General features: G+C 52.5%; 1 protein-coding gene across 1 annotated transcript in view; it reads right to left on the bottom strand.

Moving 5' to 3' along the window:
• Positions 1–9,927: 9,927 nt before the first annotated feature.
• The window catches only part of LOC309678353 (uncharacterized protein), a gene marked incomplete at its 5' end in the record, with an annotated part of 31,754 nt that continues 15,697 nt past the window's right edge, over positions 9,928–25,984 (bottom strand). Inside the window, 14 exon segments of the mRNA XM_082491361.1 lie at positions 9,928–10,875; positions 10,877–11,131; positions 12,314–12,364; positions 12,530–12,643; positions 13,072–13,227; positions 14,961–18,215; positions 20,007–20,161; positions 21,009–21,129; positions 21,395–21,522; positions 21,947–22,259; positions 22,528–22,687; positions 23,931–24,223; positions 24,674–24,817; positions 25,146–25,280. Of these exon segments, the coding sequence (XP_082347487.1) occupies positions 10,843–10,875; positions 10,877–11,131; positions 12,314–12,364; positions 12,530–12,643; positions 13,072–13,227; positions 14,961–18,215; positions 20,007–20,161; positions 21,009–21,129; positions 21,395–21,522; positions 21,947–22,259; positions 22,528–22,687; positions 23,931–24,223; positions 24,674–24,817; positions 25,146–25,280 (5,313 nt within the window). The 3' untranslated portion in view covers positions 9,928–10,842.

A 25,984-nucleotide genomic window follows, 5' to 3' on the forward strand; every position in this document is an offset into this window, starting at 1 on the left:
GCCATCCATACATTAACTCCTATGGACTTCTGTTGTTCTCTCCACGTGGTTGTATTCTGACTCTTTGTAATGCTAAGGGTAACGCTTGTACCCGAGTCATCGAGGTTTCCTGACATAATGTTCCCAAGTTGCAATTTAAGTGCATAATTCCTTTGTTCTCCTTTCCTGCTTGATTGCGGCCTGTAAGGGGTACGGAGGTCCCCCGTTAGAGCTAGGCCTTTGCTCACGTGTTTTATGTATATATTAGCAATAAAATGGGACCCCCTATCTGATGACATTCCTAAAGGAACAGTGAATCTCGGAATAATGTCTTTTAGCAATATTTTAATTACTTTGTGGCTTTATTGGTGCAGGAGGGAAATGCCTGAGGCCATCCAGTAACAGTATCAACTGTAGTGGCCCAGTCTACATGGGTTTGTGAGAGGCAGGTCCTGCGTGACTAACCTGATCTCCTTCTACAACATGGTCACCCCCTTAGTGGATGAGGGAAAAGCTGTGGGTGTTGTCTGTCTGGACTTTAGTAAAGCCTTTGGCATTGTTTCCCCCAGCATTCCCCTGGAGAAACGAGCTGCTCACGGCTCGGATGGGCATACGCTTTGCTGGGTAAAACCCTGGCTGGAAGGCCGGGCCCAGAGAGTGGTGGTGAATGGAGTTCATTGCAGTTGGCGTCCAGTCACGAGTGGTGTCCCCCAGGGCTCGGTACTGGGGCCAGTCCTGTTTAACATCTTCCTCAGTGATCGGGATGAGGGGATGGAGTGCACCCTCAGTCACTTTGCAGAGGACACCAAGCTGGGTGGGAGTGTTGATCTGCCTGAGGGTAGGGAGGCTCTGCAGAGGGATTTAGACAGAGGAGATGGATGGGCCAAGGCAAACTGTAGGAGTTTCACTGAGGCCACATGCCGGGTCTTACACTTTGGCCACAACAACCCCCACCAACGCTACAGGCTTGGGGAGGAGTGGCTGGAAAGGTGCTCAGCAGAGAGGGACGTGGGGGTGGTGATTGATGCTAAGCTGAACATGAGCCAGCAGTGTGCCCAAGTGGCCAAGAAGGCCACCGGCATCCTGGCCTGCATCAGGACTATTGTAGCCAGTAGGACCAGGGAGGTGATGTTACCCCTGTACTGGGCACTGGTGAGGCCACATCTTGAATACTGTGTTCTGGTTTGGGCCCCTCCCCACAAGAAGACATTGAGGCGCTGGAGTGTGTCCACAGAAGGGCAATGAAGCTGTTGAGGGGTCTGGAGCACACGTCTTGTGAGGAGCGGCTGAGGGAACTGGGGGTGTGTAGCCTGGAGAAAAGGAGTCTAGGGGAGACCTTCTCGCTCACTACGACTATGTGAAAGGAGGTTGCAGAGAGGTGGGAGTCGACCTTTGAGCAGCAGAGCTGGGCTGGGGCCGTGAAGCTGCACACGCTCAGGTCTGCTTCCCGTCCTGCACCACTTTCCCCTCTGCCCTGAGAAGAGACTAAGCCCGAAGCAGAGCAGTCTGTGCCCTGCCCGCATTACTGCTACTGGCAGCAGCCCTGGCCCCCAGTGCCCACTCAAGGGGACATGAGCAGTAGGCCGGGGTGCTGGTGGTGGGTGTGGGGCGCCCCAACTGCCCCGGCATGGGCTCCCAGTCCCAGCAGAGTGGCGCTTTTGGGCTCTCTGCAAACGCAGGCAGGGCTGGGCATGGGCACAGCATGGCGGGAGGTTGGTGTGTGTCCTGCCGGGAAGGGGGAGCTCGCCATGCCTGAGTGGCACCGGCACTGCGGTGGCCCAGGGGTGGCCAGGTCCACCCGGGAGGGAGGTGGGCTCTGTCCCCAAGGTGTGGGTGCTCTCGCTGACCCCCTGGGTGGCTGGCAGGGCACCTGGCTGGGCTGCTGGCACCAGGCGCCACATGCGCCAGTGTGTACCAAGGCTTCTGGGACAGCGTCCTCAAGCTGGGGGCAAACATGGCCATGTATGAGGAGGCGGACGGCATGGAGCTGCAGGGCTTGCACCGAGTCTGTGGGTGAGTACGGCCCTGCGCCAGGACCCCCTGCATGTCCCACCCGGTGAGGCCGTTCCCCAGAGGATGGCGGGTCGCGGGTTTCTCTGTGGTGCATGGCCAGCGTGGATTTTGGGCACTGCCCCTGTGCCGGGCGCTGCTGTCCGACCTCTTCTCCTCCTGCGCTCCTGGATCCCAGCGGTGCATGCAGACGCACACGTGCTCCCCACCTTGTTTCAGACATACCCAGTGAGCTCCATCCCACCCTCCATCCATCCCTTCCTCTGTCTGTTGCATGGCTTCAGCCGGAGTTTGCATCCCTGGCCGTTAGCAATATCTCCAGCCCCCAGGACTTGTACCAGCACCCTCCCTGCACTCCTGTAGGCAGGAGGAGCGGGGCTGGTGGGACCCAACCCCTTCTGCCCCCCAGCAAAGGTTCCCCTGGACCCCTGGGCCTCAGCCCAGCACTTACAGGTGGCTGGGCTGTCCCCAGGTCCAGCGCTGCAGAGAGCAGCCTGCACCCGGCCTGGAGTCGTGTCTCGCTGCCCAAACCCATCCTTCTCCCTCCCTGCTGAGCCCCTTCCTCCTCCCAGTGGGAACTGGCCCCCCTCATGGAGTGGGTGAGTCTGTAGCCGGTGCCCCCAGATGATGGTGGTGGGAGGAGGTGAACTTGAGCAGGACTGAAATAACAACAAGAGTTGGATCCCGCGGGGTGGTGTTGGGCGGGTTTGGGGAAAGCTCTGCTTAAAAAGGAAACGGGCAGAAGCGGCTGGGGGGGAAGAGGGGGGAGCAAGTAGAAAGGTTGGAATTAAGTGTTTGTTGGGATAAGTGGGGGCAGCTCCGTGTCCGCAGCAGTGAGTTGTGGGGAGTGAAGAGGAGTTAGAAGGAAATGGAGAGAGCAATGAAGGGACAGCCCCTGTGCCTTTGGGAGGTTGAAATGTGGCAGGATAAGGTGGGGAGCTGAGTGCCCCGTGGGTCAGCCTTTCCAAGCTGCTGAACCCCCCACCGTGGGCTGGGTTGGGAAGGCATCACCCTTAGCAGTGGGGTAGAGGTTCTGGGACCCGCTGGTGGTGCCAGCACAGCTGGATGGCATCTGGCTTGGCTTTCCTCCTCTGCGAGAGCAGCAGGAAGGTGCTGCCATTGGGACCATCCTTTGCTCCCCTTCCCCGGGGACCCCGGTGGCAGGATCAGAGTGGTCAGCTCCCAGGTCTGGTTCCCCAGGGATGCAGCCGGCAGCGCTCACCCCCTCTGTCCCTGTGGTGAATGCACTCGCTGGCCTTTCCTCCCACTGCCCCGAGAGCTATCGGTCGGTGGCATGAGTCCCCAGGGCCACATCCCGAGGTGAGAGGCGGCTGGGGCAGCCGGGGCAGGTGGGGAGGGAGGGGGAGCGTACAGGAGGCAATGGCTGTCAGGTGCTGCTGCGTGCATGAAGTTGACATGCAAACGCACATGGGGATGTCTCAGTTGAACTATCCTCAGCTTTTTTCGATCCCTCTTAAACCAGGCAGTCCTCAGCACATGCTGATGGCAGCACATCTTGTCCTTTCCTCGGCAGCCTTCAGTGCGTGTTGGGCACAGGTCCTCACATGGGCTCACCCCGGGATGTGCCCAAGCGCAGCACGTGGCAGCACAGCCATGTCCTACCGCCACCTGCATCCAGAGGCCATACAGGGATGAATTCCACCCACCACGGCTGTACCCGACCTGGAGGACATAGGTATTGTGCAGACTGGCGCTCTGGCCGTTTGTGGGACAAGGAAAGAGCGAAGGAGATGGTCCTCGCCCCATGGAGCTGGTCCTACGTCCCGCCCCTTCTGCAGCTTGGACCTGTTGGGTGCATCTGCGCTGCCATCAGGATGGGGTGGTGGGGAGTGGATGAGGGTCTGGCAGGTGCCCTCTGCCCACCCCAGTGTGCTGGGCTGCCTTCTGCCCCCTTCCCCGGGCCCGGCAAAGGGCACAGTGGTGCAGGAGCTCAGGAGAAGGGGAAGCCGGAGCTGTCCCCTCGGGACTGCAGGGCTGGGTGCTGGGCTCAGGAGGGGACCCCACTGCCCGCTGAGCCTCGAGCTGTGTCACCTGATACCGTAAAACTCAGCCAAAGAAAACCCTCTAAGACTTGTTGGAGAGTTTTAGAAGGTGGCATTCTTTATTGCCATGCTGGATGCACGGGGGATCGCTCTTCCTGGCGTGCGTGCCATGTGTTGCTTCGGACACAGCTTCTATACCAAGCGACTGTAGGAGATAAGGGTGGAACTTCTCAAGGCCTTTATGCCAAGTGTATCACCCTGCCATGCTGATCCCTCAAGGGGAAATTCAGATTGTAAATGCTCAGCAGTGGGAATTTTTGACTGAGGAAGGCCGTGACGTGGAGGGCAGGACGTGCCAGCTGCAGAAGGGGTTGAGCTGGCTGGCAGCAGGGATGTCCGAACCAGCGGGACACCCTGCAAGGGAGTGGGGTTTGCCTTGGGGATGAGAGCAGACACAGCCCCAGCACTGCCCTGCAGCTGTCTGGGGATGGGAGTGCTCAGGAGCCACCTTTGGGCAGCAGAGCTGGGCTGGGGGATGGAGCCACAGCCGGGCTGAGGTGCCCCATTCAACTGCTGTGGGATGGGTGCTGGGGCAAGTGGATGGAAGGGATGTGCTGGTGACGCATCCCTGCGGACTCTTTGGAGAAGCGCTGATGTTGGCGGGACTCTGCCCAACACAGCGTTCCTTTGTTATCTTTTCTATGGAAGCACGTAAGTGTGTTTAATTTTCCCCCAAGGGGTATGTAAAAATTTCCCCGTGTTCCCCGTGAAGCTGCAGCCCCTTCAGGGGTCGTCCATATCCCCACCGCGCAGGGTCACCCGGAACACCTGTTGCCATAGCCCAACGAGTACAGTGCAACCCTTCTCCCTGGTCTTGCCACAGCCCTTCTCCTGTGTTCCTGACGCCTCTCACCCTGACCCTCACAGCCCTTACCCAGCCCTTCCCACCTGTCCCGCCACCACGTTCCCTTCTCTGCTGCCGTCTGGGTGTCACCATGAATGTCCAGAGGAAGAGGAAGCTGCCGCATGTATGGCCCTGCTGCAGGGAGGTGGGCATGCCCGCACTGCCCAGGCAGGCTGGAGCAGGCAGGGATGAGGTGGGATGGGGACCCTGCTCTGGGGAGCTCGAGGGGCAGGAGCTTGGCTTGGCCTCTCCACACAGCCCTGCAAGGCCACAGGCTGGGAGAAGCCCTTCTGGGCTGCTGGTGCCCTGCTGCAATGGAGCATCCCTGCAGGAGGGACCGATCCCCAGGGGAGCAGCCGGGTCCTGCCATAGCCTGAGCTGGTGCCTCCTCTGCCCGTTTCCAGGTTGGAGCCATGGGAGATGAGTTGGGAGCCAGCATGGGTTTGAGGATGGAAGAGCAGATGAAGGTGGACATGGTGGTCCGGAAGAGGACATGGAGGTGGAGACAGGTGGAGAGAGATGAGGAGATGGAGTGGGAGACTAAGAAGGATGAGGAGATGGAAGTAGATGTGGAGTTGGATGAGGCAATGGAAGTTGAAATGAAGACAGAGGAAGAGATGCCAATGGAGACTGACTAAAGAGCAGCTGGACAGGCATGTGCTCCCCATCCACTGCCCACAGGGAGGGAGGGTCGCCTGCCACCAGGCTGGGGCTGGGGCTGGGGTGGGTGGTCCGTGCTTGCTGGGACACGGCGCCCGGTGCCCTCGTCCTGGTGGCAGAACCGCCACCACTGTGCTGCCCTGAGCACCCATCTGCTTTGGGAAGGGAGCGGTTCCTTAGGGCCGGGCAAGCCCAGTCTCCCCCAGAGACCAGCCGGGGCTCAGTGCAGGCGGCACAGTCCCGCTCTCCCCAGCGTGTCCCAGGGTTGTGGCACAGCGAGTGCCCATCGGGGCCAACCCCGACCCAAAGCAGCTGCTGCCGCGGAGCCGCCTCGGGATCCCCCAGCTCTGCCAGGAGAGGGGCTGCTCGTTAGCCAAACGACCGTGCCGCTTGCTTTCCTTGCAGGGCCCGCAGAGATCCCGGGACCAGTGGCAGAGGAGGGGTTGTTGCAAAAGAAAGATCTGTAAATAGTTGTTGTTGTTGTAGTACTTTATTTTCAATAGTTGTTGTTGTTTTGTTGTAAATAAACTTTTCTTCCTGTCTCTCAGCCCCAAGCTCCCGCGGCATTGGCTCGGGGCACCCGTGGCCTTTGCAGAGTGGTGGTTCCCAGCTGCTCTGGGTTCCCGGGGCTGGAGGGGGCTGGGAGTGCTGGCACGGCCGCCCCGCGGGCAGGGGGTCCCTGTGCAGAGAGGGGGTCCCGCTTACGGAGGTGAGGGCACTGGGCGGCAGCGGGGTTCCCGGGCTGCTGGAGAGCGGTGTCCCCGGGGCGCTCGTTAGCCGCGGCCCCGCCCCCTCCTTAATTAGCCGCTGCTCAGCGGCGGGCGGGGAGCGCTGCGGGCCATGGGGGTGCGGGCAGCGGCAGCAGCAGCAGCGGCGGCAGCGGCGCCCGAGCCCGGGCTGGGGCGGCGGCGCGGGGGCACGGCCGTGCTGCTGCTGGCCCGGGGTGAGGCTGCCGGGGCGGGGGGGGGGGGGTGCCCGGTCTTGGGAGGGGCCGCTTCCCTGCTGGCACCGGGGGTGTGCAGGCGGGGGGCCGGCGGGGTCCCCTCCCTCCCTCCCTCCCTCCCTCCCGCCGGGGTCGAGGCTGTGCGTCTCTCCCCGGTGGGTCCTGGCTGCCAGTGCTGAGCTGGCCGTGCCTCCCCACTCTCCCCGCCTGTCGCTGCCCTCTGCCCTGGGCCGGGGCTGCCGGTGGTGGGTGTGGGGTGCCCCAACTGCCCCCACATGGGCTCCCTGTCCCGGCAGAGCAGCGCTTTTGGGCTCTCTGCAAACACAGGAAGGGCTGGGCACGAGCATGGCATGGCGGGAGGTTGGTGTGCGTCCTGCGGGGAAGGGGGAGCTCATCATGCCCGGGTGGCACCGGCACTGCGGTGGCCCAGGGGTGGCCAGGTCCCCCCGGGAGCAAGGTGGGCTCTGTCCCCAAGGTGTGGGTGCTCTCGCTGACCCCCTGGGTGGCTGGCAGGGCACCTGGCCGGGCTGCTGGCATCGGGCACTGCCTGTGCCAACGTGTACCAAGGCTTCTGGGACTGCGTCCTCAAGCTGGGGGCAAACATGGCCATGTATGACCATGGCCTCGGACGGCATGGAGCTGCAGGGCTTGCACCGAGTCTGTGGGCGAGTTCGGCCCTGCGCCAGGACCCCCTGCATGTCCCACCCAGTGGGGCCATTCCCCGGAGGATGGCGGGTCAGAGGTTTCTCTGTGGTGCATGGCCAGCATGGCCTTTGGGCACTGCCCCTGTGCCAGGGGCCACCCGGCCTCACATCAGGTCCTGCAGGGCAAGGCGAGGGGCTGAGTGGCCTGTGGGTCAGCCTTTCTAAGCTGTGGAACGTGTTCTGTGTTGCTGTAGGCAATGGGGGGGGCAGTTGTCCTGTTTCAGTTTGTCTCCGAGTCACAGTGGGCTTTTACGTTCTTGTTAATAAAAGCCATTTTGCACTATTTTGAAAGGACAAAGAGAGTGGTTGGTAAACATGTGGGTTAGGAAAAGCTTCTACTAGTGTTACAACTAGGAACTAAGAGTCTGGCAAATATGTAAATGCCTAATTAGAACTTCTTGTAATTAAATGCCATTTTTGCAATTACGAATAAGAACAAACAGTGAAGAATACCACCCCCTGCCACATCTGTAACTGCAAAAGCTTCTATCTCCCCAATGCACACAAAGGGTTCCTCTATTATCATCAGCCCAAACCAGCCACAGTGGCCACAGAGAGTGGCAAACTGAAGGACACTCCAAGAGAGTAAAACCAAGAGCGCACTGAGAGTTCACTCCTGTGCCACCACCAGACCACCCCAAGACACCCTGTGAAGCCCCTAATGGACTTAATGCGTGCGTGCCCAGGTGATATTATTATGAGTTCTGGGAAGCATAATGAGTATGGAAATGATTTCTGGGAGATGCAATGATGATGCATATTCTGTATAGATGTAAGTCTCAATGAATCTTGTATTGGAGGGACACGTTGGGTGGAGAGGGCCCCTGTGTCCCCAGCACCAAATAAAGAATGCCATCTTACTGACTGCATTGGTGTGAAGAGGTTCATTCCCGATTTTGGTGACACCAGTGATGTTGAAAGAATGTGGCTGAAAAGTGACATAGTGCTTTGTATAAACTTGTAGTAGAACTTTGAAAGTGAGCTAACCTCCTGAAATTAGAACTGAATTGGGCCTTCTGTCCGTAAGGAGCAGGCTAATTAGGCAAATTAGCACTGTGTGCTGTGCTGGCTGGCACCTGATTCTGCAGAGAATATCTCGACTCTGTGTGTCGACTGGTTGTTGCATGGCAGGTGAAGAGCCCCATTTGGGGCCAAGGCTGGTTGCCCCATGGGAGAGGCAGCCTGGAGTGGACTGCCCTGCCTCTGCACCCCTGCCGCCTCCTCTGGGCTGCCCGGGCAGCAGCTGCCCCCACCGCAGAGCCACTGGGGACTCTGTCCGTCCCTGGGTGGTGGCCGTGGCACAGGGAGCCAGCTGCACCCTCCTCTGAGAGCTGCTGGGCGCAGAGGTGGGCTTGTGGCCTCCTGAGCACGGTGGTCTGAGAGTGGTCCCGACTCTCTCGTCTCTCTCTGCCGGTGGAGACTCTGGACCTGTTGCCTTTTTGGCGGGTCTCACTGAGAGCAGGCGCTGAGCTGCCACGGGTGGTGTGGGGGGCGGCAGCTCAGGGGTCTCACAGATCCCCCGTCTTCAGAACGAGCTGCCGAGCCAGAGCCACGGGGGGAGAGGGTTTGCTTCCTGGTGAGATGGGACTCTCCGTCTTCCCTTTGTTCCCCAATTCATCCGGAGTTGTACCGATCTGTCAGACAAAGGGGAGATAACCTGAAGGTCAGTCGAGATGTTACGTTTCCACACACGCCTCGTGCTTGTGAGTTGGACTTGTGACTGTGGGGGATGATGGGCTTATCTTTGTGTCCTTTTCTTTTGTTTGAATAGCTGCCCGAGGATAGCTATGTCCCGAAGAAGTCTTGTTTTTCAGGGATTATTCTTTTCTTGTTTGGGCTTCCTTTTCCATACACAGTTCTCTCTCCTTGCCTATGTTTTTATTCTCGTATGCTCACATTTTGTCCCTGGAAATCATTTGTTTGGCATTATAAATGTCCTGAGGGTTTTTTCATTAAAAAAAAAAAAAAAAAAAAAATCAAGCCCCCAACATCTCAGACTTTCTCAGACAAAAATGCATTACCCAACTCTTATGTGACCCCAGAATAATTTCTTAAATATCCTTATATTGTGGTCATCTTTATGCCCAAAGGAACTCCGATGGTCTGCCTGTAAGAAAAAAGTTATTTTGCCCTTTTTGCTTTGGCTTGTTTCTGCCTACATGGATGTTAAGTTCCATTGAAATGATTTTGCTTCACTTATTGTTGTTTGCATGGATGTTTTTCTATGCTTGTACATAACCTTTGGTCTCACGTTCTTTTGATGTTGGCTCCATATTTATACATAGGTACCCAACCTAGGTGAAAGTTGTTCTGCACAGTCATTAAATACACCTTTGCATTCCTTCTGGATTCTCATAATCCCCAGGCCTGGAAGGAAACATAATTTGGAAAACAAAGGAGGGTGGTTTTGTGTCTTTAGGTAATTGCAGAGAAAGGTCCAGCCCTGCAACTTTCATCCATCCACCCATCCATCTTGACATTTCCAGTATACCTAGCTGGAAGACTCGGGAACTCAAAAAGATGAACCCCTACTGTATCTATAAGAGACTCCTATGGTGCTTTCCCTCGTGCCTGGTTCACGAGTAAGGAGGTGCTGCGTTCTTCTCAGCTGACCACTTTATTACTAGAGGTATTTTTGCAGCCTAGACTTTGTTCATATTTTATCTTAGTTTTCATCACTATTCAATGTTTTAGCATGTGTTGCTATTCATTCCTCACCTCAGATCACAGAAATTGTTCTCTTTTGCAGTCAGTGGCAGAGCTGAGAGGGGCTCAGAACGCGCTGAGTGCTGAACTCGCTGATCTGCGTGTGGCAACAGCCAACGTGAGCAGTAGCAATGAAGCTCTGGCACTGGATAAAGTGCGGCTGAAGAAAGTTGTGCTGCAGGTGAGCAGGGTAGGCAAAGGTCTTGGCAGATATTTGTCTCCTGCTGCTGCTGCTTCTCAGAGCTCGTGGCCTTCGACAGCGTGACTGACTGACAATGGAAATGTTCCTTTTTCTGTCCGAGCCAAACCTTCTTCACAGTGAGTCTCAGCGTATTTGATTTGCCGTGTGCTTCTGTGCTTGCAGCTGGAGCGAGAGAATGAAGCTCTGTCAGGTGAAGTGGAGGAGCTGGAGAGAGCCAAGATCTCTGCTCAGGAGCAGCTGAGGCTGTGTGAGAGAAGAAATGAAGAGGAAGTGCACCTGGAGCAGCAGCTGAAGAAAGAGCAGTAACAGGACATCATTGGAAGGAGATTTCTGCTCAGAGCCTGTGCAGTGTTTTGGAGAAGTGTATTGAAAAAATGAAAGCAGACACAAAGTCTTTGTATACAGTACAAAAACTGACAAGAACAACCTCATATGGAGGGCTGTGTGGAGACTGAGGAGGCAGGCTGTGATGGAGCGCTTTGGAAAAGGAGAAATTTTACATGCTCATCAGGTTCATCCTGCTTCTCCAGGCCTACGCCTGACCCCATCCACACCAGCCACCACCAGTTTTGTCCCACCACTGCTGCCGCTGTGCTCTCCGAACACTGTGCTCTGAACTTCTCTCTTGCTCTGGGACTCAGGCCTTGAACCAAGCCCCTGCCACACTTCAACTGGTACAGGAGGTCCCCGATGTGGCTCCTACTGAGGACTTTTGCTGTGCACTGATCCTGTTACCTCAGGTCATTGCTTCTGGCACACGTAGACTGTTGAATGCAATGGCTGTCTCTCAGGAGACTGATGGTCCAGAGATACTGGTGCCAAGTTGAGGTTCAGAGACCGATCGAGCTTCTGGGCCTCTGCTTCCAGAACAGCAGGTTCGGGCTCCTGGACCACAGCTGCTAAGGAGTCAGCCAGCTCTTGGTGAAGGTCTGACAGCTCCCGATTGGTCCTTGCACAGCACTCAATATAGTCCTGCTTGTATTTTCGTTCTTGTGCCAGCTGCGTCTGCAGAAGGGACACCTGAAAGAGGCAAAAGGCCGAGCTCAGACAAGCCCACGCGCTTGGGGCCATACGGAGCTCCACGGTAGCGGCTGCTGGGGAAGATGCACCCTCTGACGCCCACCCCGACAAACACTTGGTCCTCCTGGAATGGAAGTCACAGGTTCCCAGAGTCACCCTCACCTGAGCTCACATTACCAACAAGTCCAGTTGCTTTCTGGCACACCATTCACACACACAACACCCAGACCTCACATGGAGATGAACAAGAGAGGTTCCAACAGCATTTAGTAACCCAACTCCTTTGGGCTGCTGCCCCCTCAGTCCCACAGGCTTCTTCCTCAGCAGGAGGGCTGCTGCTTACACAGTGCACTGAAGAGCTCTTCTGTCATCATCTAGTTTAGAAACTTGGCAGCGAGCACGTGGAAAGGGAAAACAGGAAGGGTCACCAAGATGAGGCAGACCCTTTAAGACAGAACTTGTTGGTGCCCCTGACAGAGCTAACCATCATGTACTTGGCTCACGCAAATATTACGTGTGTTTTGCCCTGACAGCTGGTGAAGATTCACCTCTTCAGGGAGACCAGGGCGTACCAGACTCATAAAAGTACATGGAACATTAGTCTGGCAGCTACTGCCAGTGCCACTGTCAAAGGATGCAAAAGGGCTCAGTAGCTGGAACATACATTCTTAACACTGATAAAACAAATGTCCATACAGAGCTTGGGTCTCTGACTCAGTCCAATACTGGGATCAAGAGGAGCACAGTACAGCAACACGAGACCAATGACTGCCTGAAGGCTGTAAGCTCTGGCACTGCCTCAGATCCCTGGAGCGGTGATACAATGCAAACTCCACTGTTAACCAAGTCAGGGGAAAATGGAAACAGTCAATGAGATGAGGAACACTCAAGGGGAACGTCCTTCAAATTGTCTCTGTTTTCCGGTGAGTTCCAGTTGTCTGAGTCTCCTCCACCTCCTCCACTCCCTCTCCCACCCTGCCTGACCTGTGGGCACGTCAGAGACTACACCTCGGGGAATGATGCTGTTTGGCCATGGCCAACAGACAGGTCTGACTGGCTATTCCCACTGCCTGATGGACTCCCTTCCCGACAGCCAAACCAAACTCGGCTCTGGCATTGGGCAAAGTTGTGCCCATCACTACAGACACAGCGGCTTTCGAGGAGACCCTTCCTGCTCCTCACCTGATTCTGCAACTCAGCTAGTCGACGACAGCAATGCCTGTGAGACTCCTCCTGTGAAGAAAAGGCAAGGATTTCTTTTTGGTCTCCACTCTGGTCAGGGCCACCGTCTATCTTCAACTTCTGTGAGGTCTACCCTGGAGGCTGCTGCCCCTGGCATTTGACATCCTTCCTCCGTACGGCCAGAGCTGCCTCCACCAAGGAAGGGTCTGTTCTCACCTGGCTGGAAGCAGGCATCTCAGGCTGCTCAGCCTCAGCAGCAGAAACTCCACCTGCATCTGGCAGCGACCGACCTCTGCAAAGTCTCTTCAGTCTCCTCCGCTCACGCTCCACCTGCACGTTGCATAGCAGAAAGGGTCACAGAAACCTGCCACCAAACGACGAGCAAAGGCACCTCTGGACATCAGGGCAAGGAGCTGTCTGCTCACAGACTCTTCATTGCACCCCACAACGCCGGGGGCAAAGAGCACTCCAAGTAGCCCATGGAAGAGAAAGAGCAAGAGGAGCCCCTTCCTGACACAAGAGCGCCAAGTGTGTGTGTGTACGGGGACCCTGGGGCAAGAAGGGGGGTACCGCAGTGAAGGTGCATCTGCGAAGGCAACGGGGTGCCAGGAGAGAGGGAAAAGACAAAAGTGTGCGTCCACGGGGGAAAGAGGCAGAGGGAAGGAAACAAGCAGAGGACTCCAAAGTGCTGTCGGTGGAAACGCGGTGTCTTCCAGGGGACCGGGAGCCTTTGCAGAGGCAACAAAAGCCTGTTTTACCTCCTCAAGAGTCCTCCTCAGGTCAGCGTTGTAGATCTTCAGCTCCGTCTTCTCCAGGTCCAGCTCTGCAACTGCTCGCTCCAGACATTCCACCCGCTCCGACAGGAGTCTCTTCTCCGAGGGCCATGGTAGCTGCTGCCCTTCTGCAATAGGCTGCTGGGAATTCAGAGGGGACATCACATGAGCTGGTGCCACAGAAAGGTTAGAAGGGCCACAATCAACACATCTCGGGGAGTGACCGGATTCAGGAATGGACAGTGCTACGTCCCATCTTCTCCTGGTCCACAGGCCAAAACAACACACTCCCTTCCTAGGGGGCCTCCTCCAGATCACCTTGGAGAAATTTTAGGCCTTGTAGTTGTTTATTCTAGACATACTGCCTGCTAGTTTTTTTCAATATCCCCCATTCTCTTCAGAGAGAGACTGGAAACATTCATTTCCTATTCCACCACTTCACGGTTTTACAAAGGTCTGCAGTATTTCCAGCTCCCTCTCTCAGCCATTTCTTGTCCATCTTGAAGACTTCCACATTTACAGGTTCCTCTCAGGGAAGCTCTTTAACACCTTTGGTCTTCCTCTTTGAACTCCACTACATACCCTCCTGCCCATAGTTCTACTCTCTGTCCTTGGACAAACAACCATGCAGGATGTGGGTGAAACACGTATTTCTGCAGTCATAAAATACTCTGGGTTTGTTCTCCCTTCCCTTTACCCGTTACATCATCACTACAGAACTGCTCTTTGAGAAAAAGCAGATTATCAGCCAAGCCCTGTGCGCTGCTCTGAGCCTACTCAAGAGGCACCTCCCCTCTCGGGGGTTTCTGGATGAGCTGCTCCTTGAAACAATCTCTGACAGCATCTGTAAATAGCCTTTCTTTGACCAAGTACATCATGTCTCTATGGGAATATAAATTCCCATACTTTGATGGGAAAGACCTTTAGCATCCTTCATAGACATCGAAGGGATAGAGTATACCATCAGCAAGTTTGCTGATGACACAAAACTGGGAGACACGCCAGAATGCTGTGCCGCCGTACAGCTTGACATGGACAGGCTGGAGAGTTGGGCGGAAAGGAACCTAATGAAATTCAACAAGGGCAAGTGTAGGGTACTGCATCTGGGGAGGAATAACCCCACGCATCAGTACAGGTTGGGGGCTGACCTGCTGGAGAGCAGCTCCGTGGAAAGTGACCTGGGAGTCCTGGTGGACAACAGGATGACCGTGAGCCAGCAATGTGCCCTGGTGGCCAAGAAGGCCAACGGCATCCCGGGGTGCATCAAGAAGAGTGTGGCCAGCAGGTGGAGGGAGGACATCCTCCCCCTCTACTCTGCCCTGGTGAGGCCACATCTGGAATATTGTGCCCAGTTCTGGGCTCCCCGGTTCACGAAGGACAGGGAACTGCTGGAGAGGGTCCGGCAAAGGGCTACGAAGATGATGAGGGGATTGGAACATCTCTGTTATGAGGAAAGGCTGAGGGACTTGGGGCTTTTTAGTCTGGAGAAGAAGACTGAGGGGAGATCTTATTAATGCTTATAAATACTTAAAGGGAGGGTGCCAGGGGGATGGGAACAGTCTTTTTTCAGTGGTGCCCAGTGATAGGACAAGATATGGAGGTAACGGGCACAAACTGGAACATAGGAAGTTCCATCTAAACATGAGGAAGAACTTCTTTCCTGTGAGGAGAGCACTGGCACAGGCTGCCCAGAGAGGTGGGGGTCTCCCACTCTGGAGACATTCCAAACCCACCTGGACGCCGTCCTGTGCAACTGCTGTAGGTGCCCCTGCTCTGGCAGGGGGTTGGACTAGATGATCTCCAGAGGGCCCTTCCAACCCTGACCAGTCTGGGATTCTGATTGTAGCAGACTGATAATCAGTCACAGTGCCTACCTGAAGATGGAACCGGTCCCTGTCCCTCTCGGAAACCATACTCTGCAGGACAGCGATTTCTTCCCTCAGAGTCCTGTTGGCCATTTCGCTCTTGGAAAGGGCACCAGTCAGTGCTTGTGCCTTCTCCTTCCATTCGATTTCTCCGCTTTCGGTCTGCTTCAAAACAGCAATCACACGCTCCACTGCTTCCCGCTTTGCTTTCCGCTCTTCTTCCAGTTGCTGGGTGAGCTCCTTCTGCCTTTGCAAGAGACCCTCTCTCTCCTGGAGAACTCTCCTCTTCTCCGCTTCCTCTTCCTCCCGTTTTCGCAGTTTCTGGAGTTGATTCTTTAGCGTCTCATCGTCACCTTTCCATCGCAAAGCTGACGTCAATTGTTTCAGGAGTTCGCTCTGCCTCCTCAGCTGTTGTTCCCTCCTTGCCAGAGTCTTCTCTAAAGACTTGACTCTGTCTCTCTGGGACTTGATCTCTTCATCCTTCTTTGTCAGAGTCTGCTGAACATGCTGCAGATCTTCCTGAAGACCTCTTGTTTCCTCTTCTAACTCTTTTTGCTGATCTTGAGCCTTGGTCTCTTGTTCCCTCTCAGGCAAGACTTCTTCCAGGAGCTTCTCTGGCTCTCTGTGGTGTCTAGCTTCTTCATTCTTCTCAGTTAGCCTAAGCTGGAGATTCTGCAAGGTCTTCAGTTCTTGTTCTTGGTGCTGGAGTTTTTGCCTAAGAGTTTCATTGTCTTCATCTCTCTTCCTCACTGCTTCCTGCAGCAGATTTACTTGCTTCCGGCATGATGTTAGTTCTACTTTCATGGTTTCACCACGAAGCCAGAACATGTTTGTTTGTTCTGTCTGCCTGAAGAACTCCAAATGGTTCTCCTTCGCCATTTGGGTCATTTTGTCTAGATCTTGCTGGAGACTCTTGGCCTGCTTCCCTTCTAACTCCTTCTGCTCTTGAAGGTCCTGGATACGCTCTTGCAAAGACACTATCTCTTGATCTCTAGCTTCTATAGAAGACTCAGAGTATTCTAGTTTTTGCAGTATGGCTTTAGTCTGCATCACCGCCTCCTCCTTTTGCTGTTGAAGCTTAGAGATAGCCTCCTCCAGAACACCTATCTTTTCTTCTCTTTCTTTCAGAGTCAGATTTGTTGCTTGAAGATTTGTTTGCTCAGCTTCATGCTTTTCTTCCTTGTCCTTGCATGCCTCACATTGCTGTCTAAGGGATAAAATTTCTTGCTCTTGTTCTTTTAGTTCCACTTGAAGATGCTGCAGAATTTCCTTCTGCTGTTCAGAGTCCTGTTCTTGTTTTTGGAAGGCCACAATCACTTCCTTCTGAGATTGAATAATGAATTCCTTTTCCTTCAGTATTGCCTTAGTGTATTGTAAGTCTCTGTGTAAGACATTCATCTGTTCTTCTGTTTTTTCCTCATAGTTCTTTGCTTGTTGCTTTTGGATGTCTATGAGCCTGTCCTTTTCTTTTAAGGTTTCTAAGGCCTGCTCCAGTTGGTGATGGACAGTCCTTAACTGCATTTCCGGGCCTTCTTTAGCTTCCTGGATTTGCTTGTGTTGTGACTCAAGCTCTTGATCTTTTTTAGATAAAGAAAGTGTCAATTTTTCTACTTTACCATGAAGCTCTTGCAGGTGCCCCTCTTGCTGTTCCTTGTACTGCTGCAAGAGTTTTAACTGATCCCTTTGAGAATAACACTCATTCTCTCTGTCCTTAAGAACTGCCCTCAGGTGTTCAAGGTTTGCGTGCAGAGATTTCACCTCTTCTCTCTCCATTTCCAGTTCTTGTATCTGCTGATTCAGACACATAAGCTCTAAGTTTTTCTCCTTCAAGTTTTCTCTCACATGATCAAGATCCACAAGCAGATTTCTGACTTGTAGTGTACCATGTTGTTCTAGAATCATTATTTTCTCCTCTTGGAATTTGATCTCCTGGTCCCTCTCCTCCAGCTCTTTGCTCATCTTGCTCACCACAGTCCTCTGCGTTTCTTGCTGCTTCTCCAGCTCTGCTATCAGTTCTTGCTGGGATCTGATCTCCTGGTCCCTCTCCTCCAGCTCTTTGCTCATCTTGCTCACCACAGTCCTCTGCGTTTCTCGCTGCTTCTCCAGCTCTGCTATCAGTTCTTGCTGGGATCTGATCTCCTGGTCCCTCTCCTCCAGCTCTTTGCTCATCTTGCTCACCACAGTCCTCTGCGTTTCTTGCTGCTTCTCCAGCTCTGCTATCAGTTCTTGCTGGGATCTGATCTCCTGGTCCCTCTCCTCCAGCTCTTTGCTCATCTTGCTCACCACAGTCCTCTGCGTTTCTTGCTGCTTCTCCAGCTCTGCTATCAGTTCTTGCTGGGATCTGATCTCCTGGTCCCTCTCCTCCAGCTCTTTGCTCATCTTGCTCACCACAGTCCTCTGCGTTTCTTGCTGCTTCTCCAGCTCTGCTATCAGTTCTTGCTGGGATCTGATCTCCTGGTCCCTCTCCTCCAGCTCTTTGCTCATCTTGCTCACCACAGTCCTCTGCGTTTCTTGCTGCTTCTCCAGCTCTGCTATCAGTTCTTGCTGGGATCTGATCTCCTGGTCCCTCTCCTCCAGCTCTTTGCTCATCTTGCTCACCACAGTCCTCTGCGTTTCTTGCTGCTTCTCCAGCTCTGCTATCAGTTCTTGCTGGGATCTGATCTCCTGGTCCCTCTCCTCCAGCTCTTTGCTCATCTTGCTCACCACAGTCCTCTGCGTTTCTCGCTGCTTCTCCAGCTCTGCTATCAGTTCTTGCTGGGATCTGATCTTCTGGTCTCTCTCCTCTAGCTCTTTGTTAATTTTTCTCACAGCAATCCTTTGTCTTTCTTGCTGCTTCTCCAGCTCCTGTATGTGTTCTTGCTGGGATTCTGTCTTCTCTTTTTTCTCCGTTATGTCCTTAATAACCTGATCAAGAGTAGTTTTATCCAATTCTTTCTGCTTTTCCAGCATTCTCACCTTTTCCTGGTATAACTTCATTTCTTCCTCCCTCTCAGACAGGATGGCAGTCATATGAGTAAGATTCTCCTGCAAAGCTTTTACCTCTGCTGCCTCTTTCTGGAGCATCTGGATTTTCTCCCACTGCATTTCCACTTCCTCATTTTTGATTTTTAACATGGACAGTGTAGTGTGGAGTTCTTGCGCAAGGGAGTGGTTCACATCTGTTGCTGTATTTGCTCGGGTTTCAGAGGCTGTCACTGATTCCTGAAGAAGTTTTATCTCCCAATCCAGTTTTTCTTTAACTGCTTGCAGTCTGTCTCGTTCATGCTGCAAAACAGGGAGGAAAAGATTCAGTAATTCCATCTACATATCTTGGACTTTCATACTAAGTCTGAATTCCCACTCCAATGGTAGTCAAGGGCTGAAGTTGGAGCTTTTAGGAGAATATTGGTGTTATTCAGTTGGTTTCCCTGTTTGATGTTGTCATGGCTTGGGCTGGACTGGTCACTGAAATGAACAACAGATGCTCTCTTACTTCGCTGAAAAATGTAAGTTTTCTCCTGTCACTCAGATTTGGGAACTGTACTGTATTTATCAAACTCTGTCCATAACTGATTTTGGAGTCATTGTAAATGGAGAAGTGGGAAAATACCGATCCTGTCAGAACAGCTGCACGGGCTCAGATGTCCAGGCTAGTATCCCGTATATAATGGTGCCTATAAATGCACACCCGGGGAAGAAAGCCTGAGAGTGGGGTAGACTTATATAATACCTCCCCCAGCCCAGCACTGTTCCAGCTTGTGAGGACTTCCAGTCTCCTCTCGATCCCTACAGACCTGCTGTATTTACAAAACCCTTTGCCAAGGAGTTCCACACGTCTGCTCTGCTGGAAGTACACCATACCACCTCCTGGCATCTGCTTGCAGTGTGGCTCTCCCTGCCTTCATCACACGGCTCTGGTTCACCTCTTGGAAAAGAGTGAAGGACTGCGGCCCCCTCTCTCCCTGCCTCTCAGGATGTTGTAGACCGTTCCTGCGCCACCCTTTAGGTTGTGTCTTTCCCAGCTTACTCGGCCTGTCCCATCTTCCTTTTTGCCTCTCTCTGAACCTCTTTCAGCTCTAGTGTGTTCTTTTGGGGAGGAGCCACCAGAACTGAAGCCAGGGTTTAAAGCCCAGACTAAACATGATTTACGCAGCGGCATGACAATGTCCTCTCTGTTAGGGAGGAAGGAAAGAGAGGAGAACACTTCGATTGTGTTTTGGTTTTTTTTTTTTTTTTTTTTTTTTTTTTTTACCTCTACTGTGTAGGGTTTTCATGGTACCATCCTCTAGAACCCCACTGTGCCCTCTTGAAAGAGTAATGGGGAGATCACAGTCTGTCATTCTGTGTTTGAAAGCAGGACTAGTTTTTGCCTTGCAGACATACAGATTTACCCGCATCAGCCCCTTTGTTTCTCACATTTCTCTATTTTCTCCCCGCTGTCTGCTCTCATTGAACAGCTTTCCGTTATTAGCAAACTTGGTCTTCTCAATCCTTTTTCCAGATCCAGATATTTAGAAATCTAAATATAGATTTGGACACAAATAATTGTCTCTACTTACATTGCAAGGTTTGGGCAAGTTTGACAATTACTTTGACTAAAGCTTCAAAAGGCAGAGGTGAATCATAACTGAGTTTTATATGACTACAGCACCTTTTCCTACTTATTCAGAAGAATACAACTGGAAAAGTTAAACCAAAACCCAACCACTGGTATAAACAATATTCTTCTGCACTTGTAGCGGTCTGTGGTCTCTCCACATCTCTGCGCTACTGGTCATCTTCCCGATCTCTTCTTTCTAGACTGTCTTCTCTTACCCGAGGTGGTGACCCTGCTAATTCAGCTACATGGCCCCGCAGGAAAGCAAAAGTCTGGGAAATAAGGAACGATAAGCGGAAAGGAGGGGGAAATGAGGGAAACTCAGTCAGCGTTTGTGTACTCTTTATCTTCTCAGGTGTGGACTGAACAAGACCACCCAAAAATCAGCTCTCTGCTGGAAAACGTTGCTTCTTACAATTATTAACAGAAGGCCAAAAAATATTGAAGAAATTGCCCTTCACGGCATCTGCCAGCCTCACCAGGACATCCTGTCTTTGCTTCTCAGCGCTCTCCAGTTTCCTTTCCAAAGATGCCACCTCTTGATGTAGAGCCATAGCCTCCTCCTTTTGAGCAGCGGCCTCTTCCTGCAGGGCAGCTTGTAGAGAGTTCCTCGTGCATTCTGCCACCTGTGTCTCTGCAGCAGAAAAGGTGAAGGAGAAGGTGAAAAGCAAAGCAAAACCAAATTGATTTGCATCCTAAAGAGAAAACATCATTCCCTTATCTGCCTGCCCTGTGTTTTCCAGGCCCTAAGCCCCCAAGGACCTTGAAAGCAGAAATAAATAAAGGAAACTTGCAGGGAGAAAAAAAGAACACAAGTGGCAAGGCTCAGAAGAATATGAAAATGCGTTTGCTCATCTGCTTGTTGAAAGGCCAGGGATAAGGGCATGGCAGCACATTGCCCACAGTGCTAGAAGCAGGTAGAACCAACAACAAGGAAACAAGGACAGTGACAGGAGGCGAGAGTCAGATCTAGTGTCCTAAAGGAAAAGGAAGAAGCAGCAAAAGTGAAGACTGACTATGACACAGTTCATTGACCAGGAAGACTTAAGAGACGTTAGAGAGAACAGATGTCAATGTTGTGCTTGAAAATGCACTGTGGTGTTTGTCCAAAAGAATGCTAGGGGAATACGTTGTGCACTGGCAGAAAAAAATGAAGGAAGGAAATAGTCCGTGATGCTAGGACAACAGCAAGGCAAGAACAATTGAGCATCACACCAGTACCGAGACCTGAAGCAAGAAGGACTACAGATAGAGATGAAATGAGATGAAAAAGCAATTCTGATGTGGAGTGTGGGAAAACAAATGATAGAGAAAGAAGCAGAAATGCCTGTCTAGCTATGATACAGAGAGGCCAGTAGCCCTAGAGGCTCTGGGACGGCCTGGAGGTTCAAGGAAGAGGTGACTAGTTCCTTGGTGTGGTATCAGAGATCCCCGCTGGTGAGACAGGACGGCATCAGTGGGTTGGAAAGGAGAAGCTGTACCTTCCTGGCTTTGAGCCAACTGTTTCTGCAGCTCTTGATTGTGGGCACTGAAATGGTCCCTCTCAGCTTGCCTCTTGCTCAGCTCCAGCTCCAAGTCCTGTATCTTCTTCCTCGCATCATTCTGAAAGAGGTAAGAAGGGAAGTGCCACCTCACAGAGCCACTGCTAGCAGCAGACAAAGAGGTACAAACACTAAGGCCAAAACAGCCAAGGCAGGAAGGGGCAGTTGGACAGCCATGGTAGATGTGATCATGATTCCCCTTGCTCCCCATGGCAGCAAGCCCACCTGGCCTATGAGAATGTACACCCCTTCTGGCTTTGGCACTCTGCTTGTCACTTCAGTCTAGCAGAGGGACAGGACTTCTGGGTGCACCAGACACACATTACCTGATCTTGCTGAGTCTGCTTCAGGTGCTGACGCAGGTCTTGTAGGACTGCTGTCACTCTGTCCATGGGGAGCTCTGCAGGGAGGTCCCTGGCCTGAGAAACAGTCTGGCCCCAGACACGACCCTGTTCTGAAGAGAGAAGCCACGCTTTTCAAGCTTGAACTGAAGGGTCTCCAACAAACAAGGCCTCTTCATACACAGGAGAAGGTGGCAGTGCTTTTGAGGTCATCCTAAAGCTGACGTTACAGCAAGACGTGTGTCACAAGCTAATGTTATTTTGATGACCACTAATGTCAACGTTGCCCCAAGGAAGAATGCACATGCTTATCACTTGACATGACTTGGGCCCTATTTCGTTTTGATACTGGTCATTTCTCCACATACAGACTTGTCTCTCAGCAGGGACATCAGGCTTTCCAGACTTCCCAAGGCTTGAGTCAGCCTCAGCTGAAAGCATGAGTCCATCCTATCAGGATGACAAAGAACCACCCCTCCCTCCATCTGCTCTCCTATACGTGCTCCATAGAATTATTCACCCAGCCTCCGCGCTTGCCTGAACTCCAAGTGACTAAGTCTCTGCTGTCACACATCAGGCGGTGGAGAACCAAGCGCAGTTTGTCCAGCTGGGATTGGGCTTCACAGCGGGAGCTATTCGCCTGCTGGCACTCTGCGGCCAACGCCTTTGCTCTGTTCTCTGTGCTACAAAGCCTCAAGCGCAGTTCAGACATCTCAGCCTCCAGCATGCGCAGAGAGTCCCTCAAGCCCCGCTCGCCTGCTCGGGACTCCTCCAGGTCCTGTAGCAGCTGTTTCTCTCGAGTTTCCAGGCTAGCCTCCTTCTCCAGCACGACCTCCTGCAGTGACTGTATCTAGAACACAGATGTACAGAGCCTCAGGGACAGTGCTGCTACTGAGGCAGCAGGGCAGGCAGTAGAGGAAGGAATGAAGGAGAAGTTACTTCAAGCAAAAAACACACTGGAAACTGAAGGCACAAAGCCAAGGATTCAAACAGGAAAATAAGCTAGAAACAGGTATCTGGAGGCTAAGGGGGCAGAAGGAAGTTTCCCCATCCCCAAAGGAAAGCTCGAACCGTCAGGCTCTCATGCTTTCAGACCTCAGAAATGAAGCTCTGTGTGTGTGAGAGAGGGTGAGAAGTATTTCTCTTCTGCGAACTGAATGGAGCTGCTGGGCCTGGTGAATAGCAGAAAGAAGCTGAGACACCTCATTGTGCTGGGCAAGGTTGTTTTCTTCCAGGGTTCTGAGGCTCAGTTCCTTCTCTTCCAGAGACAGAGACAGTCTGAAAAAGAGAGCATGCAACTCATTACTACAAGGTATAACATTTAATAAACTCTTAGGACTTCCACCACCAAGGGGAAAATGGCTTTGTCTAAACAACCAGGCTGCTTGCTCAGTGCTAAGCCAGGCTGGCAATCACACCCAAGCATGTGCCCACTGCACTTGTTTCCACAGAAAAAAGGTGAATAACTGGCTAAACACCCTACCTTTCTTGAGATGGGAATGTGAATATAAACATAACAAAGTCTTGACATGATGACATTAAGAGGAAAATTTTTCTTTTGACTAATGAGACTCCAAGGGAGAGGTTTTGTCAATAAGGAAGAGCATCGTCTTCCCCTAGCTCATATGTCCTGGTAGGAACAGCAGCAACTGACAGCAAGGGGATCTTTGGGGAGGTTTGTAAGACTTGCGAGGAGCCATATTATTTCCAGCTAAAGAAGCGGAGGCCAATACCAGAAGTGGTAACGGAGGCTTGGAGGAAATACTCAGATCCTTAGATAATATGCTGGATCCCTCATAGGGGAAGCAAGGAATGCACTGCCTTCTATTTCTCCTCTTCAATGAAGGTATGTGTTGAAGACTGGCGGGATTTCACCAGCTGAAGTAGTCTACCTACCCTTCCTCTTCTCTCTTGCATTCAGTCAGTAACACCCGTTAACTGTTGAGGCTGGCAGGGATCCTGCTCAAGCCTCTCTGGACACCTGTTGAGATTTCTGGAGCAACAAGGAAACAGATGGCAATAAGAAGCATTCCTGTTTCTTGAGTGCCTCAGAGGAGAATATGGCTTAGTTCAAAATCATGGTTTTAGGATGGCTTCTGCAAACTGAAGGTATCAGCATGGAAGACTGATATGGATCCCAAATGTTTAAAATTTATAGGACCCACGGCAGAGCTCATGCATCTATCTAGCTCATTCTACTGCAGCTCGTCTTGCCTCCTTTGGGGTGTTTCAGGTTTGAAAATCCTGCAAGTGTCATTGAACAGTATTAATATGCTGACCTAACAAAAGAACACCTCCTTTTAAGGAAAGGACTACTCTCTGAAAGCCATTGTCTTTAGAAAAACTGTAATTGAAGGATTAAGAGAGAAGAAAATGAAACACAACACCAAGAGAATGAAACATATCCACACGGATAGTTCAGAACTCTGCTTTTTAGGAAATGCTGCCAGAGCCAATCATATCTGATCTGAAAAAGGGAATCTATGAAAAAGAATGGAGAGCCTCACAGGCTTTCATTTACCTGGCTTTTTCACTCTCCAGGACCTTCAACGAAGCCTGAAATTCTGTGTTGTGACGCTCCACTTCTTCCCATCGACTCTTTTCCTCCTGCAGACACACTTGAAGCTCCTTGTTCTGACGTTCTACCTCCTCCCATTGACTCCTCTTCTCTTCCAGGATCTTCTGGAGGTGCACAACCTCCAGCATCTTCTGCCTTGACAGTTCCTGTGCCTCACTCAGATCTTGCTGAGCTTTGCGGCCAATCACTTGCTGGGACTCTTTGGAGGCTGCTAGCTGAGATGTCAACTCTTCCACCTCAAGTAAAACAGAACAAAGAGGTCAGACTACAGCTTCTCACTGTTAGCCATATCACATACTGTGAGGAAAGGGAAAGAGTGACTTTAAATTCCACTCTATCATGTTACTCAACAGATTCACAATGGATACAGCCAACTTGTTTAAAAATCTAAGTGGGTCCCCACGTTCATGTGAAACACCACCTTAAAAAACAAGGCTGGCAGTAAGAGGCTAGCAGAAATCCGCTCTGATGATCGCTGGCAAACAAGCTAAAGGACGAGCCCAACTGTCCAGGGCAGCAGCTGAGATTCAGCTGACCAGTAAGTCTCCTTCACAGTAGCTGAGACAGAGCCCACAGTAGGATGGCAGTCAGAAGGACTATGCCATCAGTCTGCTGCGCAACGGAAAGGCAAGAAGGGCAGAGATAGTCTCTGTGATGCCTGGAGTAGCTATTGCTCTTTCAGTCACCTGGTTTTGTAGGGCATCCCTCTGCTGATGAAGGATCTGCATCTCCTGTCTCATGGTGCCGATTTCTTCCTTGTGCCTCTTCTCCACTGCCTTCATTGTACTCTGAGCTTCCTGCAGCTCTGCTTGCAGCTTTTCTGTCATGTTCTGTGAAAACAAATGCAGAGCAGTTACTGGGACATGCCATCGGGCTCAGCTTTTTCCTCTGTCCGTCTCAAAAGCACATTCCTTCAGCCACTTCTTTCTGCTTTGCTCCCCAGCTCTGCTGCCACTGGAACCCCTCCTTCCTCTTGCTCGGCTCTGGAGCTTACCAGGCTCTGGGCTTTCAGGGCCTGCAGTAGTCCTCGCCTCCTCGGACCCAGGACTTGGGGTTTCTCTCCTTCCTCCTGCCCCTCACTCGCGTACCTGCCTCTCCCAGCTTACGGCCACTTGCCAACCGCCTCTCCTTGCAACCTCCCCCACTCCTCACACTCACCTGCCCCTTCTCTTGCTGCTCTTTCACCTCCTGCCTGAGCTGCTCCACCTGCTGGTACGCTTCTCGCAGCTCTCCCTCCCTTTGCCGTATCCTCTCTAACACAGCACTCTTCTCACGCTCCTTTTCCAGCAGGACCTGCACAAAACACACAGAAGACGGGTTGGAACTTCCCCTACAAAATCTGGGTGCCGAGACTCAAAGACCCATGGGCTCACGCCTTCTCCAGGCACTCTGCTGCTGGTCCCCTCGCTCCTCGTCTGCCCCCTTGGAGACACCGCTTCCTAAGGGAGACTGGCAGGATAAACACGGTCCATCCACCCTCCGTCTGGGACTCAATCTCCCACAAACTCTTAGTCATCTAACAGGAAAACGTGCGGCTTTTCTCAAGTGTCTCGCCTTGCTGGTGAGGGGCTCCCTCCTCTTCTGCTCTGTCCTGACTGTCTTTCCACAGCCCCTTTTGCCCCTCACTAGCAGCAGGGACAATGCAAGGCTGCCAGAGGTCTGAAGCTAGCAGCTCCTTCAGAAACCCCTGTCTTCTAAGTGAGGTTTGGTGAACAGTACTTCCATTTTAAGGGATTCAGTAGACTTGGGTACAGTACTGACATTACAGGGACACACTGTCACCTCTGAGTGCTGCCCTGCCATTTCAATCCCTGGAGACACAGTTGGGGGTATCAGTAAATATCAAAAGAGGACGGTTAAGAGAACTATCAAGAGACTATGATGTAAGTTTTTTTAAAAAAAATAAGAACACAAAAGCAGCGCAAAAATCTCAACTGAAAGGTGACGCTCCTGCCTGGCTTCCTATGAGAGGTCCGATTCCTAGTCCCAGACATAGA

The sequence above is a fragment of the Vanellus vanellus genome (genome assembly GCF_965231255.1).
Source record: "Vanellus vanellus genome assembly, chromosome: 15".
NCBI lineage: Eukaryota > Metazoa > Chordata > Aves > Charadriiformes > Charadriidae > Vanellus > Vanellus vanellus.